Source organism: Camelus bactrianus, chromosome 7 (assembly GCF_048773025.1).
Source record: "Camelus bactrianus isolate YW-2024 breed Bactrian camel chromosome 7, ASM4877302v1, whole genome shotgun sequence".
Taxonomy (NCBI): Eukaryota; Metazoa; Chordata; class Mammalia; order Artiodactyla; family Camelidae; genus Camelus; species Camelus bactrianus.
This window is the reverse complement of record NC_133545.1, coordinates 49,475,921-49,493,053: the sequence shown is the minus strand read 5'-3', so window position 1 is coordinate 49,493,053 and position 17,133 is coordinate 49,475,921. Positions and strand designations below refer to the sequence as shown.

Genomic DNA, 17,133 nt, shown 5'->3' with positions numbered 1-17,133 from the left:
TCCTTCAGCATTCTTTGTATTGCAGTTCTGCTGGCAACAAATTCTCTCATCTTTTGTTTATAAGAAAATGTTTTTCTTTTCATTTAGTCTTTGAATGACTATCATTTCATATAAAATTCATTGTTGACAGTTATTTCACACTTTAAAAAAATATCCTTCCTGTATTATCTTTTTCCCCCTTTTTTTTTGATGGTGAGAAATCAGTTGTCATTCTTATCACTTACTTCTGTAATTTAATGATGCAATGCATCTTTTTTCTTTCTGTCTTTATTTACCTTTTTTTTTTTTTTTTTTTAGTAGTTTTGTGATTAAATATAGTTTTCCCTGTTTTTATTCTGGGTGTAGTTCACTGATCTTCTTGTATTAGTGGCTTGCTGTTTTTGATAAAATTTGAAGAACTTTGTTATTTCTTAAAATACTATATTCTATTACGTTCTCTGTATCTTCTATTTTTTAGAGCCCTATTATATGTTTACTTGATCACTTCACACTGTCCCACTGGATATTAAAGTTCTCTCCATTGTCTTATTTTCTTCTCTGTACTTCTATTTGGATAATTTCTCTTGACCTGTTTTTAAGTTCATTGTCCTTGTCTTCTGTTTTGTCCAAGCTGCCATTAATCCCATCCAAATACTTTTTCATTTCCCATTTAGTTCTTTTTCACAGCTTCCAGATCTCTTTTGAAATTCTCCTCTTCATCTTTATGTCTCTCTTCACTATCTTTTCCCGTAAATTCTTAACATATCTATCATAGTTAATTTAAAAATCCTTTTCTGGTAATTCTAATATGAGTCACTTGTGAGTATATTTCTGTTACCTTTTTTTTTTTTTTTTACTTGATTGTGGGTCTTGTTATTTTGCTTCTTTGCATGTCTTGTAATATTTGATTATATGCTAGGCATTGTGTTTAAAATCCAGTCATAGTCAAATCTAGTGTTAAAACAAAGAGCTTGTTTCTCTGGATTGGTAATTAAAGTTTCTTTGTATTCAAAGCTCTTCAATGATTTAAAGAAAAGCTTTTTTTTTTTTTTTTGGTTATTAAGTGATTTATTTTACTTTTGGAGGACTGAAGTTCTGCACATCCCTCTTTTTTCTAATCAGATGTGGATCTCCAAAACAAATGTATTTTTGAGAGAAAGTTGAAGTTCTCTCCTGTTTTAAATTTTATCTCTCGCATTGATAAGGAACATGTCAATGATTAGGATGAGGTCACTTGACTTATTTCTCCAATGTTGATTTTTCAACGTTAATAAAGGAAAGGACAAATATGTTACTAATATACTCTCTGCACATCTACTGTGAATGGATGTCTAAACATCAGAGAAAAGGAGAAACCTTGACAGTTATATGTTTATTCCTGTGGAAATCTGCCTTGTTCTTGACCCCCTCACCTCTTGTTTTACTGAATGCTCCAGCTTTTTCTGAAAATTAAGTCTTAAATTAGCCAATTCATGGACTTATTTACACCTCTAGATAATGACTAACATACAAATACTTAAAAGCTCTTGGATTAAGTAAAAGGTGAGACAGCCTATTACTCATATTCTTTACTCATGAACCAAGACCTGTTGCCTGGTGGCCTGCCTGTGCTGTTCCCACTGCACAATCTGCTTTCTAGACTTTTATTCTGCCCATCTTTTTTTCTTATGGCTAATATTTCAGTTTCTACTTTATAGTTTCAATTGCCTGCTACATGGTAATTGGATCTGCCTATTTCCAGTCTCTCTATCTGGTTCTTGACTTTGGACTGTCCAAATTTTATTGCTTGTATGTGATTTAGCTCATATTGACTAAAAATTGCTACCTATTCCTTCAGATTCTGTCTGTATCTCTCTCCACTCTAAAACTTGGTGAAATCTTTTCAGTCTCTGACATCTACTTTGTACTTTTAGTCAAAGTCCTGATAGTATTTTTAAAATAACTTGAATGGGAAAGAATGCTTCCTGAAATAAATTCCAGTCTCAAATTTAGCATTTATTTGCAAGGTTTTCTACAGCTATATTTTCACCTCAGTATTTCACGTATAGAGCAAATAATGTATAGTGGAAAAAATGTTCCAACTAATTTATGTTTGTTTTGTATCTTTGATAGTATTAAATTTGATACCTGCTGGTTTATGTATAATGCAGATGTTTCCTTGCTTTTTTGTTTCAGTCTCTGCAAAAGACTGTCTGACTTTTTGATACCACTGTCCAAATCACACATATCATACATACTTGGAGAACATGAGTATTTTACACCTTTGTAATGTTATATGGTAGTAAATTTCATACACACACACACACATATGAACTTACAGAATGAAACTTCTAGTCAGTTGAATTGGTGTTGTTTCTACATGGTGCTATTATGTACATAATGCTATATAAGTTAATTTCTTTGGTAGAAATTTTGGTTTGATTGCCTAGTTTTGACTGAGTCATCTGGTTTAATTGTTGGAAGCTCTTCTTGTTCCAGTATATAGCCATGGATTTACTTACTTACTTTTTACTGAAGGTACTAGGGATTGAACCCATGACCTCATGCATGCTAGGCATGCACTTTACCACTGAACTATGCCTTCCCCCCTTGCCATGGAAAATTAGGGTTTAATACAAGAAGAAATCTTACAATTAGAAGAAGAAGAATGTGGCCAAAGTTAAAAATCATCTATCTAAAGAACCCAGACATTTTAATAATAGTTATAAAATATACATTGCTACTGTAAAATTTTTGAAACTTCATGTTATATAATTGTATGTATACACTGAAAGATACCAAGAATATTAGATTCACTGTTGGTTGAATGTGAATCTGCTGTAGTAAGGTGTGAGTGTAATGACAAAAGTGATGCTATCTTGGGGCATTTGTTGATAAAATCTTCTTCCTCCAGTATTATCTTTACTCAGGTCTTGGTCATTACTGTTATCTTACTATTACTATAATATCATACTACTTGAGTTGCTGTTATAATGTCATACTGTCATTTTGCACTTTTATCTTCCTAGAATGCTGTGATCATCTGTCTTAGCGTTTTTTTTTTCTGGTTCTTAAAACAAAAACAAAAATTCTTTTGCCTGATGCTTTTTTTCCCCCAGAAATTTTTCATACTGAGGCTTTATTTTATATGATGAAAAATACCTGATTTTTTTTTTTTTCAGTCACTGTGGTCCAAAAACCAGTCATGTTTCAAAAAGTTCAGGAATTGAATTGTTGGGCCTTGTATCAACTCAAACCACTGATTGATAAACGAAACAAATTGCTTTCAGTAGGTTATTATTGCCTTACCAAGACCCACATCCTGATGATTCCCACCCCTCAGAAAAAACTTCTTCATAGTGGATCCATTGTTATTATTTTCATACAGGGCTCAACTTAAATTATGTGTAATATAAGCACCATCAAATGCCCTGTCTCCTTTCCACCAGGAGACTGGTTTTTCATGAATGTGTTTACTCCTGTCTATGGCCACATCCTTGCCAGGCTCAGGCTGTAGGCATTATGGGCCACAGATGCCAGGCTTCCTAAGAACTGTTTTCCAGTGCTGTCATCAAGCTTCTTCATCTGGATTCTTCGGGGAACAAGGCTGGCAGCTGTGCATATGCTTTGGGGTCCACCATTCAGTTAAACTGCTAATGTTGGGCTCCTGTTTTCCTGGCTCCCTTGAGTTCACTCAAAGAAATGAAATGGTATTCCCATATGTCCCTTATTGTTTTCTTGGCAAATCTCCCTACCTCCTTTAACCTCCCAGATTCTAGTATGTGAGAGACAAACTTTCTTTGTGAAACTTCCTTCCCTCAGAGGCTGTAGAACTAATAGCATTGATTTTAAAGCAAGCTGTCTTTTTAGAAAGTCTTTTTTGAGGCTGAAGTTAACTGGTTTTAAGGGCTGTATTAGTGTATTCCAAGATATGTGTCCAGTTAAAGGCAACCCAAAATGATTTACTAATTTGAATGTCAGATTTTACAATTGGCTCATATATTCTTAGGGGGTACCCATTGACCAAGTGTTCAGATATTCTTCAAAACAGTATTTTATCTTCATAGTCCTGGTAAATTCCTTCTTTTCAAAAATAATCACAAAACTAGATTTTCTATTTTTATATATAGAATTAACAATAAAGAGATTGCACTGTGCTTATTAGAGACTTGTGAAATTGAACACAAGTGAATAAGGTCTAGCATTTGTTAGTACTACATCCCTAAGATGATATAATTTGATCCCCTCTCTCTTTCTGATAAAGACTGACAGAGTAGGGCAAACCAATTATTTATGACATTTAATAGGCATAATGCATTTCTTTTTACTTCTAAATAAGATTTTACTTCAAGAGCTTAAAGCTGGGAAGAGGCATATTCCACTTTAATTATTATTACCACACTATAAATCATGTGGAACTGTTTTGTTGCAGATATTAGTGTAGCTGAAGAAAAAGACCTCGGAATACACCAAAGATCTGCATTTGCTTTTCAATAGCAGCTTTGAATGGAAACTGGTATAAGGCATGTTAAACAAATGGTGAGCTGTGTCATATCCATGTCATTCAGCTCCAGATTACAGGTTAGTTAACAGTTCATTAATAACACAGCTGTGCCTGAGCTTATGCATCAACTGCCTGAGCCAGTTGATGCATAAGCTCCGATAAGGTAAACAGAAGGGGGAAAACCAAAGCAGGACAGTGATTATCTACTTTTTCTTTCTCTGCCCCTGAGTTGGTTTCTGATCATCTAAATCCATTACCAGAGAGTGATAGAAGAGGGTAGTATTAATTCAACTTTAATGTATGGCCTTAACCTAGAATTTTAACATTCAGTGCTGTCAGCAAGGACACTACAAACAGTTGCCATCGAGCAGTTTTCAGGTTTTTTAGCCAAATGAATGGACTCTCCTAACACAATATTGAGTGTACCAGCACCATTTGGATGGGGAAGCAGAGTTTAGTCAAGTTCAAATGAACCATCATAGGTGGCCCACAAGATGCTAGAGAATTCTGATGGACATTTTGGCCTTATTCAACTCTTTCTGACTGAGGGTGACAGGGGAAGTCCTTATAAATGAAGTACTTACTATAGCAAGATGAGCAGTATTGTTTATATCTTAAATCCTGTTACAACAGGTTATCATTACCCACCTCTGCCCACTAAAACAAACAAAAGAACAACCGCAACAACAACAAAACACCCGAACAGATACAACAGACAACATAATTACTTCAAATAATGATTTTCGGAAGCAAAATTTTGATATGAAAGAGGAACATTAGGATCTTCTCTCCAATTAAATCTTTTAAAAGAATTATATCTATACCATGTTTCTGATTTCCTGATCTTTGTGCAACTTAGTATAAAGAACCAGAAGTTTATTACTATACATAATTTTTGTAAATATGTAAAACCAACTAATGCATGCTAGATTTTATTACTCTTTCAGTCTAGCATCAAGTAAAAGACTTGTACACTTGGCAAATGTATTTATTGAGATGTTAGAAAGGGCACTTATAAGCAAATTGATTCGTTGGGAGATAAATTATGCTATCTTAGTATAGTCATGTAAATTGCAGGTTCTAACTGCTTTCAGCACTTCTTTTTACTACAGCCGAATAGCTTATGCACTGGTATATTTGATAATTATAGTTATTATTGAGTATCAAAGTAGATTAAAATATCTCAAGTTTTCTTTAGAAAAATCAACCTATGTATAGATTGATTTTAAGAAGTGTTTCTTAAAGTCATTTTCAAAATTGATAATGCATTAATATGAATCTAGGGTAACTGGGATTCTGGCTTCCAGTGAAATATTTCAAGCACATAAGTCATTGCATATGAATTTCCAATTCAGCAAATGTATTGGAAGTAATAATTCAACCATCACATCTTTATTTGGAAATACATGCTGTAGAGTTTTTCCATGCAGTTCTTGGTTTTGATATGTATTATTTCACTGAGGATTGATACTTTAGTACATTTAGAAATACTTTAGTGGTAATACTTAGACATTGGGAGGTAATTACTGAGCTCTAAGTTAATAATGCACTAAAAGAGAAATTTTAAAAATAGAATCCCAATCAACTGGTCTGACATGCTCTATTAGTCTTTGAGTAGTAAGCAGTTATGTTATACATAAAACATTTTTCTCAGCAGGACAGATTTCTTTGATTTTGTTCTTATAGCTTCCCCAAATAGAGTTACATTTAAAATATTAAATAAAAATATAATGTTTGATCAACTACTTCTAACAAATAAACACAATTTTCTCATTTCCTGTCAGTTTATAAATATCGCATACATTTTCTGTACTCTGCATGCAGTTATGCTTTTATAAAGAATAAAATAAAGAACAAATTGTCTGAAAGTATATGCAAGGAAGTGAATATAATGATGGACTCTGAAGTCTAACCCAGATTAGGAGAGAAGTAAACATGGTGGTAAAGATGAATGATGGACAGCAAAAGTTAAGGTCAAAGGATTGGACATCCCAGTGCAGTTGAGGCATCATTTGGAAAATAGGAGGGTAAGAAAGTAGGATATTTGACATTGAGATTTCCTTAGTTATTTGTAATGGCAGGGTCTAGGAGTATGGCTGTAAACAGAAAACAGATTTATTGAAGGCAAGGAGTCAGATAACTGAGAAATCAGGCTACTGAATGGTTTGTCTATTTGGTTATTGAAATTGCTAAGAAATTACCAGATGAGTGATGGATGGAGAGAAAGGCAGAAATTCAAAAGGCGAAATATTCAAGAAACGGATAGTACATAGATTTGAGTGCTATTTAAAAGCAAAATCAACAGGAATTAGTCATGAATTAAATAATAAAATGAGATGGAGGAATGATAGGGAGAGGGAGCCCCATTAAAGGATAATTCATCGGTCCCTTACTTGAGCCACTGGATGAATCACGATATCATTGGTAAGTTAGAGAAGGCTGGGAGAAGCTTAGGAGTTTGATCTTGGGTATGTTGAATTTGAAGTAACCTTGGGAGAAAAATATCAGGTAAGTGGGCTGGTATTTTGGTCTGGTGTTCAGAGCATTTTTCATTCTGGAAATAGAAATCTGCCAAGTATGTTATGATGGGTGGTAATTGAATTCCATGAGAGTTGTGGCGTTGCGTAAGAAGTGAGTATGGAAAGCAGAGAGAAGTCTAAGACTGGGCCTGGAGTGACCTCAATGTTTAATAAGCAGACTGAGGGTGATGAGCCTTAAGGAAGATGATTAGGAAGTGGAAAGTAAAATAAGGAAACCAGGAGAGTATGAAGTCACAGAAGCCAAGGGAAGAGAGTGTTTTAAAAAGGAAGATGTAGCCAGTAATGCTGAAAGCTAATGAGGGGCCAAGTAGGTTGAGAGCTTAAAAATCTCATTGGATTTAGTGATGTGAGGCTATTGATAACCTTAGCAAAAGCTTGTTTAGTGAACTGATGGAGATGGAGAATAAATTAGAGATAGGTGACTGAGGCAGAGGTGATGAAAAGAAAAAAAGAGAAGGCATGATAGACCACCTTTTCAAGATTTTTAGCTGTTAAAAGGGAAGGAAAAGAAGTGTGGCCGTTGGAAGGATCAATGGGATTAAGATGGAGATAAACATTTACATGTGTATGCGTGAATATGAATATATTTGTATTATCTTAGTTAAGATATATATATTATTTTATTTTCAGTTCAGCAGAAAGTTGATCCTGTTTAAACCTCGATGAAATGTATATAATTGGGAATTTTAATATGAATTTAATATGTTAGTAAGAAAAACAAATGATAGTGGAAAAGTAGGAGGAGATATCCTAACTGCAGGTGGTGAGATGGATTCTAGGAAGGAGTACAGCTTTTCTAGTGTAACAGGAGGCAAAGGGAATGGGACTGCCACAGGACTCAGCCTCAGTCATCTTACTTGTTCTATCTTCTTTCTTTCAGGGTGATCTAATCCATTTTTCATATGAGAGTGTTGTGGGGGGCAGGTGCAGTAGGCTTCATGCTCTCAAAGCAGCCATGAGAGAGGAAAATACTAGCTCGATCTGCTTGCAGGCAGGTTTGTGAGGTGTGAGAAGGGGAACAGCTGCCACCTGAGCAGGCTGCGGGAGAAGCAGGTTTCAACTAAGGAAAGGGGTGCCCTCAGAAAAGAGTTTACCGCTTCTGAGAACACACTGGAAAGTCTGAGTGGATCATTATGACTAAGAAAAGATTTGTTATTGGCAAGAAGATAATTTTCAAGCCCAATTCAAACAGTTTCAGAAGCAGTTTAATAGAATGGTGGATGTTACTGAAGAAAACTATAAAGGGAAAGGCAGACCCTTTGTACAAGGAATTTGGCTGTAAGAGAAAAGAGGAAGATGGAATTAAATTCTGTTTGGCTTTTTGTTTTCTGTAACCTAGCTAGTTACCTGTGCAGTTTCACTTCCATTTTGTTTCTTAACATGAACTGAATTCAGATTGATTTTCTGTATGTAATACTTTCTAAAATCCTTTTTCCTGAGCCATTGTTCATGTTTTTCCCCCATCCAGAATACCATTTAAATCCTTTTTCATCTTTGTGAACACAACTCTCCCTGTAAGACCTTTAAAACCTACCTCTCAACTTTCTCCTTGTTTTATAATATTTTTTCACTCTGAAATTACTGATATTTGTTGTAGAATTATTTGGAAGATACATGAAATTATAAATTAAAAACAACCCGCTCAGATATGCTGTATGTATTATTTTTAACATTAACACTTCTAAAATTGATAAGTCTTTCCTACTATTGCTAAAATGTCTAATCTATTTCTACTAAATATTTATAACAAAATTTTAATGGCTGTTTAATATTCTATGGTAAAGATGTACCATCTTTCATTTAGCCATTCTCCTAATAGTCAACTTAGATAATTCTCATTTTTCCTATTGTAAATAAAACATTATCTTTTACATAAATACTTGTCTACACAGTTAGTAATACCTTTTGGTCAAGAATCCTTTATGTAGATTACTAATTCAAAAGGTAAATGTTTTATAAAGCCTCTAAATGTACAGAGGCAGATTATTTTCCAGAAAGACTATAATAAAGTATCCTCCTGCAAGCAGCATTTATGAGTATATAGGCACCACTCCATTGTCAGCATGGAGTATTTTTAAAGTTTTTAATTTCCTAAATGGAAAAATGTCTTCCCATTGGGATTTTCATCTTTTATTTAATTACTAATTAAGTTGAATATTTTTTCTTATAATTATTGGTCACTGGATGTTTTATTCTTTATATTGTCTAATCATGCCCTTTACATAGAAAACATAGTATTTTAAATTGAATTACAAAAGATCATTAGTATTGTTAATCAAATTGTAAAAATTAGTTACGTGCTGATTATATTGCCTTGTATTATATTTGTTGTTATTTTCACCTTAACTACTGTTTTCCCAGTAAAATACATTGCACATGTCTAATCTTGACAGAATTCTTCATTCTCAGAAGTCCTATAACACTCTAGATTCTCATTCTACACTCTTAAAATTACACTACTATCTTGTGGTGTTCATTCATAGTTTCTTTTTTATTAATCTTTTGTTGCCAGAGAGATAGTAAGTTGCTTAAGAACAAGGATAAGGAATATGTTTGTCATCATTTTTAGATTTGTAATTGGTATTGTGTGACTGACTTTTTTTTTTAGTACATTTTTTACTGAACCAGTTGGTTTGCCATTCAAGGACCTTAACAATCTGGCCTTTTTTTTTTGGTGGTAAGGAGAGGTAATCATGTTTATTTATTTGTTTTTAGAGGAGATTCTGGGGATTGAACCCAGGACCTCATGCATGCTAAGCATGTGCTCTACCACTTGAGGTATACCCTCCCCACCGTGACTGACTTGTAATTTGCTTCTGAGATTATTATTATTATGTTTGTACTCATCAAAATATATAGCAAATTAACTCAGTGTGTTAATTACCATAATGTTCTAGAATATATTTAAAGCCCTTGGGAATAGATTATTTTCCTTGATAATATCTTTATGCTTATAGTAAGATTTGGGGAAAAAATATCTCTGGGGTATACTAAAATTATTTCTGAAGTTTTAGGATTATATATTAAAGAAACATCCTGTCGTGAGCATGTTACTTGAATCATAGTTAAGTGAAAGGTGGTGTGAACCATCTGATAAATGATTTCTTTTCTCATGTCAAGCAACCCAACTCTTTGAGTATGCTGGCTTTGCAAGGATTTATAGTTCCCTGCCTTCATGCTGGAGTTACTTCAGCTTTCCGTGATGCATTCCAACTAATCTAGAGGTTAAGGCATTCCTTGATCATGGATAGATCTGATTGCTACTCAGCCCTGGAATTCTTTATAAAATTCCAGAACGTGGGCTAGAAACTGACTTAGGGAATCCAATAAAGTTGCAAGTCTTGGAAGTCATCCAAGCTAAATTTATAGACTGGAAGGAATATGGGCTTTTCATGTTCTCTTTTTCACCTTTCAGGGGTTTCTTTTGTGTGTATGTGAGTGTGTGAGTGTGAATTTATCATTTGCTGACACTGGAGTGGAAATAATCATTGAGGGAATCCAGCTAAAGAATTTTCACTTTGGATCTTCCCTGGTCTTTTCGTACTTTGACCCAAACCCTCACCAAGAGTGAATTTGTTCTCCTTGTCTAAGATACTGGTGTCAAAAAAATACGAAGTTGTTCTTAAAAATGAATCATGTTAGTGTAACAGCTGATATGCACGTTTGCCAGCTAGGTACAACTCCCAAATCCCTGTTCTTTCCCTGGCTCTGTGAGAACCTTCTTTTTGAGACAGAATCTGAGAAAATGTGATCTATTTATTCTGTGAAATGGTAATGGGGGCAAGAAAACAAGCTCTGAAGCCTCTTACAGATTTCAGTCTTTCTGTGTATGCCTAATGCTCTATAGTACATGGAGATCCAAGCAGTCCTCTCATATCTGATCACCGAAAATCTGTCTTGTTCTTACAGAATGGGTTTGCTGTTGTGAGGCCCCCAGGGCATCATGCTGAAGAATCCACAGCCATGTAAGTACCAGGGACTGTTGCCCATCTCCAAGTGCCACGGTTCCTGGCAGTCACCTGCCCCGTGCATGTCTCTGAAGCCTCTAATTGTTAGCAGATGGACTGAAAAATCTTGCGAGGTACTCCCAGAAGCAGATTTATGGCTTCAGAGATCATATAGCATTTTAAAAAATGCTCTGAACGTTATTTATAATGGTTTTCCTGGCTGATTTGCTTTCTTATTTCTCTGTTCTTCTCTATTCCGCAGGGGGTTCTGCTTTTTTAATTCAGTTGCAATTACCGCCAAATACTTGAGAGACCAACTAAATATAAGCAAGATATTGATTGTAGATCTGGTATGTATTCCTGGCCAGAGCTGCATTTTCAGTGACTCTAGATAAAAGGGAGTGAATTTGTATTTCTCTGTTAGGTTGCCTTGCTTTTAGCACTTGCAAACAACTAAAGGGTGTGTTTCCTTTGAATGTGGAAACTCATTAAATTCAGGATTGCAGTTCTGAAACCATAAACATTCACATTTCACTTTCATGGTGTTAACTGCAATTTAATGAGAAGAAGGCGCAGATCAGGGCAACTTTTATGATCCTTAAATGAATTGATACTTCCACAGTTAAAATAACCCAACAGAACCTGAATTTACTTTTCCCTACAGAATATAGACTTTAAATAGTCAGATGTGCTGGAAAGAATGCTGTTGCTTTGGTAACCAATTGGCCACTTCCCCTAGTTAGCAATCATGTTGCTTGTTGTGCAACAGTGGTATTATTAAAACAAATCAGCATGTCATTCTTTCTGAAAAGATCTCAGATCATGCATGCCAGTTTGGGATGACTCCCGGCAGATCCCTGAATGATTAAAAGTCAGAGGCATTAGATTAGTCTTACGTTTTAACATGATGCATTCTTACACAATAGACTTATAATTTGCTTAACAAATGGTTTGTTTAAATGCAGATGACACTTGGCATGTTGTCTATAGTATATTCGTGAATAATGAGCTGGAGATCTGCCCCATACAAAAGGACCAACCCAGGAAAGGGCGAAAGAGAGCTGACTGGTGATTTATGAGCCCCGTTTTCAGTTTGCCTCCAGTTCACGAGGAGGTGTAATAGGTTGTCTGACAAAGCATAGACAGGAAATGAACCCTGGCATCCAAAGCGAACCTGCTACATCTGCACTTAATTAATTTTTGCAGGTGATAAAAGATTTAAAGGCAAAATATGTTAAAAGTTTTTTTGAAGTGCAGGGCTTAATAGTCTAAATCTTGTTCATATCTGCACTCATAATTAAATCTTATTGGGAAGTCGTGGCCTCACCGTCCGGCCCTCCAATGCAGTTAAGCAGACACACCGAAGGGTTGAGAGAGCACAAACAAAGCCATGTGAAGAAATACTTAGTCAAGGTAAAATGAAGATAAAAGGAATAAAAAAGACTGATAGCCACTTCTAGTGTTTGGTAGGAAATGCTGTTTTCCACATACTGTATCACGGCCTTCCTGCAAGTACTTTGGTGCCGAGAGTATTGAAACCCAGCTTTCCACATATTTTCCAAACACGCTTAAGTTTCATTGTAGGTCATAGTTCACCATTAAAGAGATGTGTTGAAGGCCTAGATATACTACAGCAGCAAGGTCTTAAAATTTTACAAAAACGAGGACATCAGTACCTATTTTCCCATGAACATATAAAATGACATTTTAAGTAATTAATAATTATTGTTTTGCCTGATTTATAAGATAGTAAATTTAAAAAATGATTTGCTTCTAGAACTCTAAATTCTGCTAGAAAGATAAGGCAAAAATTTGAAGAAAGCATACCAGATGAAGGCCAAGGATTGGGGGAAAATTTTTCTATACTTTCTGAATTTGTCAAAATTATGCAGGAAGGAGATTGGTAAACTGTCATCCTGTCCTTAAGAATCTTGTAGTATTACTTTCTGAGGAATCGACTCTGCTACCATTTTATGGTATTATGAAGATACTGTTAGAAGTCTCTTTAAAAGCACATTTGTGACATCCAAAGTCTAACGTGATTAATTGAATAGACTTGAAAGCTAAAATGCCATACTTGTGATGGATATTTTGTACCCAGAGGATTTGTGTGTAAAATTTTGTTTTTGTACATTAATACAAGAATAAAAGATTGCTGGAGATAATTGGTATGATTTATAAAATAAGTTGCTTGGTAGCTCTGAGGAGTGTCCTGTAAGCTTACTGGCCTTTGATTACGAATTTGCTCCATTATCCAACATAAAGGATACTGATTTCCCAGTAGGCTGTAGTAGAAGAGAAGTTTTTGTTTCATATTCTCTAAACATACAAAGTTCTGTCCAAAGGGTTGCCTCTGAGATCACCACCAGCACGCATATTCTTACTTTAAAGTCTTCCAAATTCTGCAGCTGCAGGGATACTTTGAGGAAATTCCCGTTTCTTCCAGCTGCCTAGAAGGAAGTTTTAAAGTGCCACGTGGCACTGAGATACCCGTTCTCCCTGGCTGACAGATCTGTTCTGCAGGTTAGCAGAAGAGAAGTAAAGGTTCTTCAGTGGCAAAAGAACTTTATTTCTGCATATCCAAAGTCACTAACTTTAGCTAATTGGTATGAATTAGCTCATCCAATGCCTGGGCCAACAGAGGACGAAGCTACTCCATTGTCCAGCAGCTAGGTTCAGCATTTTTTATGCCCAGTGAGGAGAGAGCCAGAGCTTTAATTCACCTCCTATTTGAGACCACAGCCAAATTCAGAAGCGTTGAGTATTTTAGGAAGCAGTGATTCTAGTTGACCTGTCTGTGGAGGTTATTCATTCCAGTTCTCTTTCTGGGGAAAATTCCAAAGACATCCAGATTGGTGAGAAAAGGGAGCAGGTGCACCTGCTTTTCAGCCTACAAGACATTGGCTGTTGTGTTCAGGGCATGAACCTGTCCTACAAGTGGGATTTGTCTACAGGACTCCGGTAACTTTAATGTAATGTGGCTTTCAGTGGAAAATAATGTTTTAGGCTATTTTCATTAGAAGACACTTCAAGGGTCTTTAGATTTTAGGCAATTCCATTTTTGGCCAAGCACCAGACCTGACCAAGAATTGTCACAATTGGCAATACTAAATAATTGTAAGTGATAACATTAATTGGTAGAATATATAATCTATTCAAAGCTATTTTAACATTGTAATCCTGGTATAGAATACATTTTCACAGTATATCTTTAATCAGTAAAATGTTGAAATGATTTTTCAGCATTTCCAACAAATCTTAGATATATGATCTATTTTAAGGTCATTAATGATTAAGTTCATTTCATTACTATATAATAGATAATTTGCTTATATTGCCCTAGTATATATTTGTTGCTGTGGGGAAAAAATCCTCATTTTGAGCAGTAAGTACTTTGTATGAATATTTTCAGAGAAAGCTGAAAAAAATATTCTCAAGGTTCTAAGTTGTTGCCCAAAACAAAAGGCACATTTAGACTTATCTTTATCTCTAAATACTTTGTGAATATAAATATGGAATCAAGAATTATCCATGTATTTTAGAATCAATTTGTGAATTTTAATGAATGAGGCCTGTTGAAACCTTATGGTACTGTGGGTAGGACTATATTTCTTATTCTGAAATGTATGCAAAAAATTTGCACTCAGCACATTTTTCAAGAAACAATGCTTTTATACCTAAAGCAAATTATCTTTTTTTTTTACCTTCTTAAATAAACCTTTGCAACATTAAAGTAGTTTTTTTCTGGTTTTCAAACTGTGAATGCATTTAGGCACACAGCAAAATTTTTCTTACAATGCTGACTAAAAATTCTGTCGCGTAGTAGAAATGCAAACATTCCATTGATGTTGTTTTTCAAAATATTTAGTTTGTCCATCCTCTGGGTATCCAGTATCAAGCTCAAAAGACATTGTGGGTTAAACTGTTTCATTTTTGTCCTCATAAAGGAAAGTAGTTTTGCTCTCTCTTCCTTTCATCTGAACATTCAGAAATCCAGGAATTAACGTATTTTCAGTAAGTTATTTTTCTCCCTGATGTGTATGCCTTTAGACAGAATAAGTTTCTGGGAAGATGGTATCTTCTCCAATATCTTATGATTCCTTAATTGATTTTGGATATATGTAGTATATTAAAGGGAGGGAGGATTGGTGTATGTCTACACTGTGACTAGCAAACTCAGAATAGGCTTTCAGAACCCACCAAAAGGAGATTTTGGTGGTGTCTAGTGAGGGAGTTCTGGGCTGGAGGCTGAAGTGGAGACAAGTTATATAAACTTCAATAGGCAGCAATACTGACCACCAGTCTCACTTCATAGGTTTGCTAAGAGAATCAAAGGTGTAATGAATGTAAGTGTAAGTTAACAATATAATGGTTCTGAGTTTGGCCTTTGGAGTAAGAAGTGGATTCAACACCCACTTTTGCAAAAATTACTGAAACTCTCCAAGTCTCAGTTTACTTACCTTTTTCAATTAGGAAGAATATTATATACATCATGTAATGGTTAAATAATCCAAGCAAGATATTTAATACAGTGCCCAACTCAAAAATTGTAGGACTCATTGTTGAATATAGTTTGATTCTTACTGATACAAAATAAAGTACAATGTAAGTGTATAGTCACAAGTGACCAAAGCTTTTTTATAACAGAACCTGAAACCATATATAAGTTATACATGTAGCAATAATATTATATTATATACAAATATATGTTATTCACTTTTAAGAGTCATTTATTTATTTTGTTAAGAACCTTTTAGGAAGCATATTAATTGAGATTCTTAACACTTCAGGTCTTTTAGTGAGGACATTTTTAAAAATGCTATTAGTTTTATTTTTCTCATATCTTTTTATCAATTCCAGCATGTTTATGTCATAAAACAATTAGAAAAATGAACTATGAAGTTTGGGATCATTATCAAAATTATCAAGAATTTTTTTCATTCATTTTAATGAAACAGGCCTTTTTTTTTTTTTTGTGGGAAGAGGGAGTGGTGTGGGGAACAAAAAAGGAGGAGGAAGGAGGCTGGGAAGAGAGCCATAATATAATATTAAAATTAGGCAGATTGGACAAGATAACATAAAGCCCCATGCCATCTTTCTGCTTTGGCCCAAATGATTTAATAGCTAAAGAGCTCATGCTCCTGTGTCTTCAACTCTTGCCGTCACAATTTTACCAAAATAAAATATGAAGTCCTTTTTGCATCTGGCATCTCTTTTGAAGTCACTCTAACTGCTGAGGGACTGCTAACTGAACTGAACGCTTCAAGAGAGCCAATTTACTCAGCTGGTTGCAAAGCCTTTGACCTTAATGGTGGGACTTGGCAAATCAATGCGTACACGTATGTTTAGTGTTCTGTCAAGAATTGCGAAAATGCTCTGTAAGCCATAGATCCTTCTGCAAAATACTAGTTTGTAGTTTAAACATTAGTCTTTCTTCAGAGGCCAATGAGGCTAGTTAATTAAGCCTGAGGGGTTATGAACTGTTGGCAGTTAATAAGTCATAAAATTCCTCCATAAAACAGGATGCGAGATTCCATCACTGAAGCAAAGAGTACAAAGGGCCGGTGTATAAATATCTAATTGTACCAAAGGACTGGGCTTTCTCAATGACTGCTCATCTGGAGTCTCCAGGGCATGTTCGCTGTGGTTTCCTGATTTTTAGAAGCCAGTTTAAAAAATGAGTGCATTAAAGGGTAATTTGCCTGAAAGTTCAGGAAGTAAAGGGGGTGGTATGGAAGCAAGCTGAACAGCAAAAAGAGAGAGGGATATAGAAGACAGAAAATGAGAAGGAGGGTGGGATAGAAAAGACAGGGAACTAGAAATCAGGAAAGTTGTCTCCACACAGAGTTAAATGTGACTGTATTTGTCATCTGTTTTCTTTTCCCTGTAGGATGTTCACCATGGAAATGGTACACAGCAGGCCTTTTATGCTGACCCCAGCATCCTGTATATTTCACTCCATCGCTATGATGAAGGGAACTTTTTCCCTGGCAGTGGAGCCCCAAATGAGGTTCGGTTTATTTCTTTAGAGCCCCACTTTTATTTGTATCTTTCAGGTAATTGCATTGCATGATTACCCCTAATTTTCTTGTCCTTTGCTGGTGTTTTAAATTACACGAGATTACTGAATTATCCCATGGGACCAAGAACCAGTGCAGAACAAGTGCATAACCCAGAGCACTGG

General features: G+C 35.1%; 1 protein-coding gene across 7 annotated transcripts in view; it reads left to right on the top strand.

Annotated features, from left to right (window-relative positions):
* HDAC9 (histone deacetylase 9) overlaps positions 1 to 17,133 on the top strand; it is an 819,260-nt gene that overhangs the window by 642,830 nt on the left and 159,297 nt on the right. For all 7 annotated transcript variants that reach the window (XM_074367374.1, XM_074367375.1, XM_074367376.1 and 4 more), the window contains 3 exons: positions 10,912 to 10,967; positions 11,212 to 11,299; positions 16,840 to 16,959. In XM_074367374.1, coding sequence (XP_074223475.1) covers positions 10,912 to 10,967; positions 11,212 to 11,299; positions 16,840 to 16,959 — 264 coding nt within the window. The remainder of the gene's footprint in view (positions 1 to 10,911; positions 10,968 to 11,211; positions 11,300 to 16,839; positions 16,960 to 17,133) is intronic.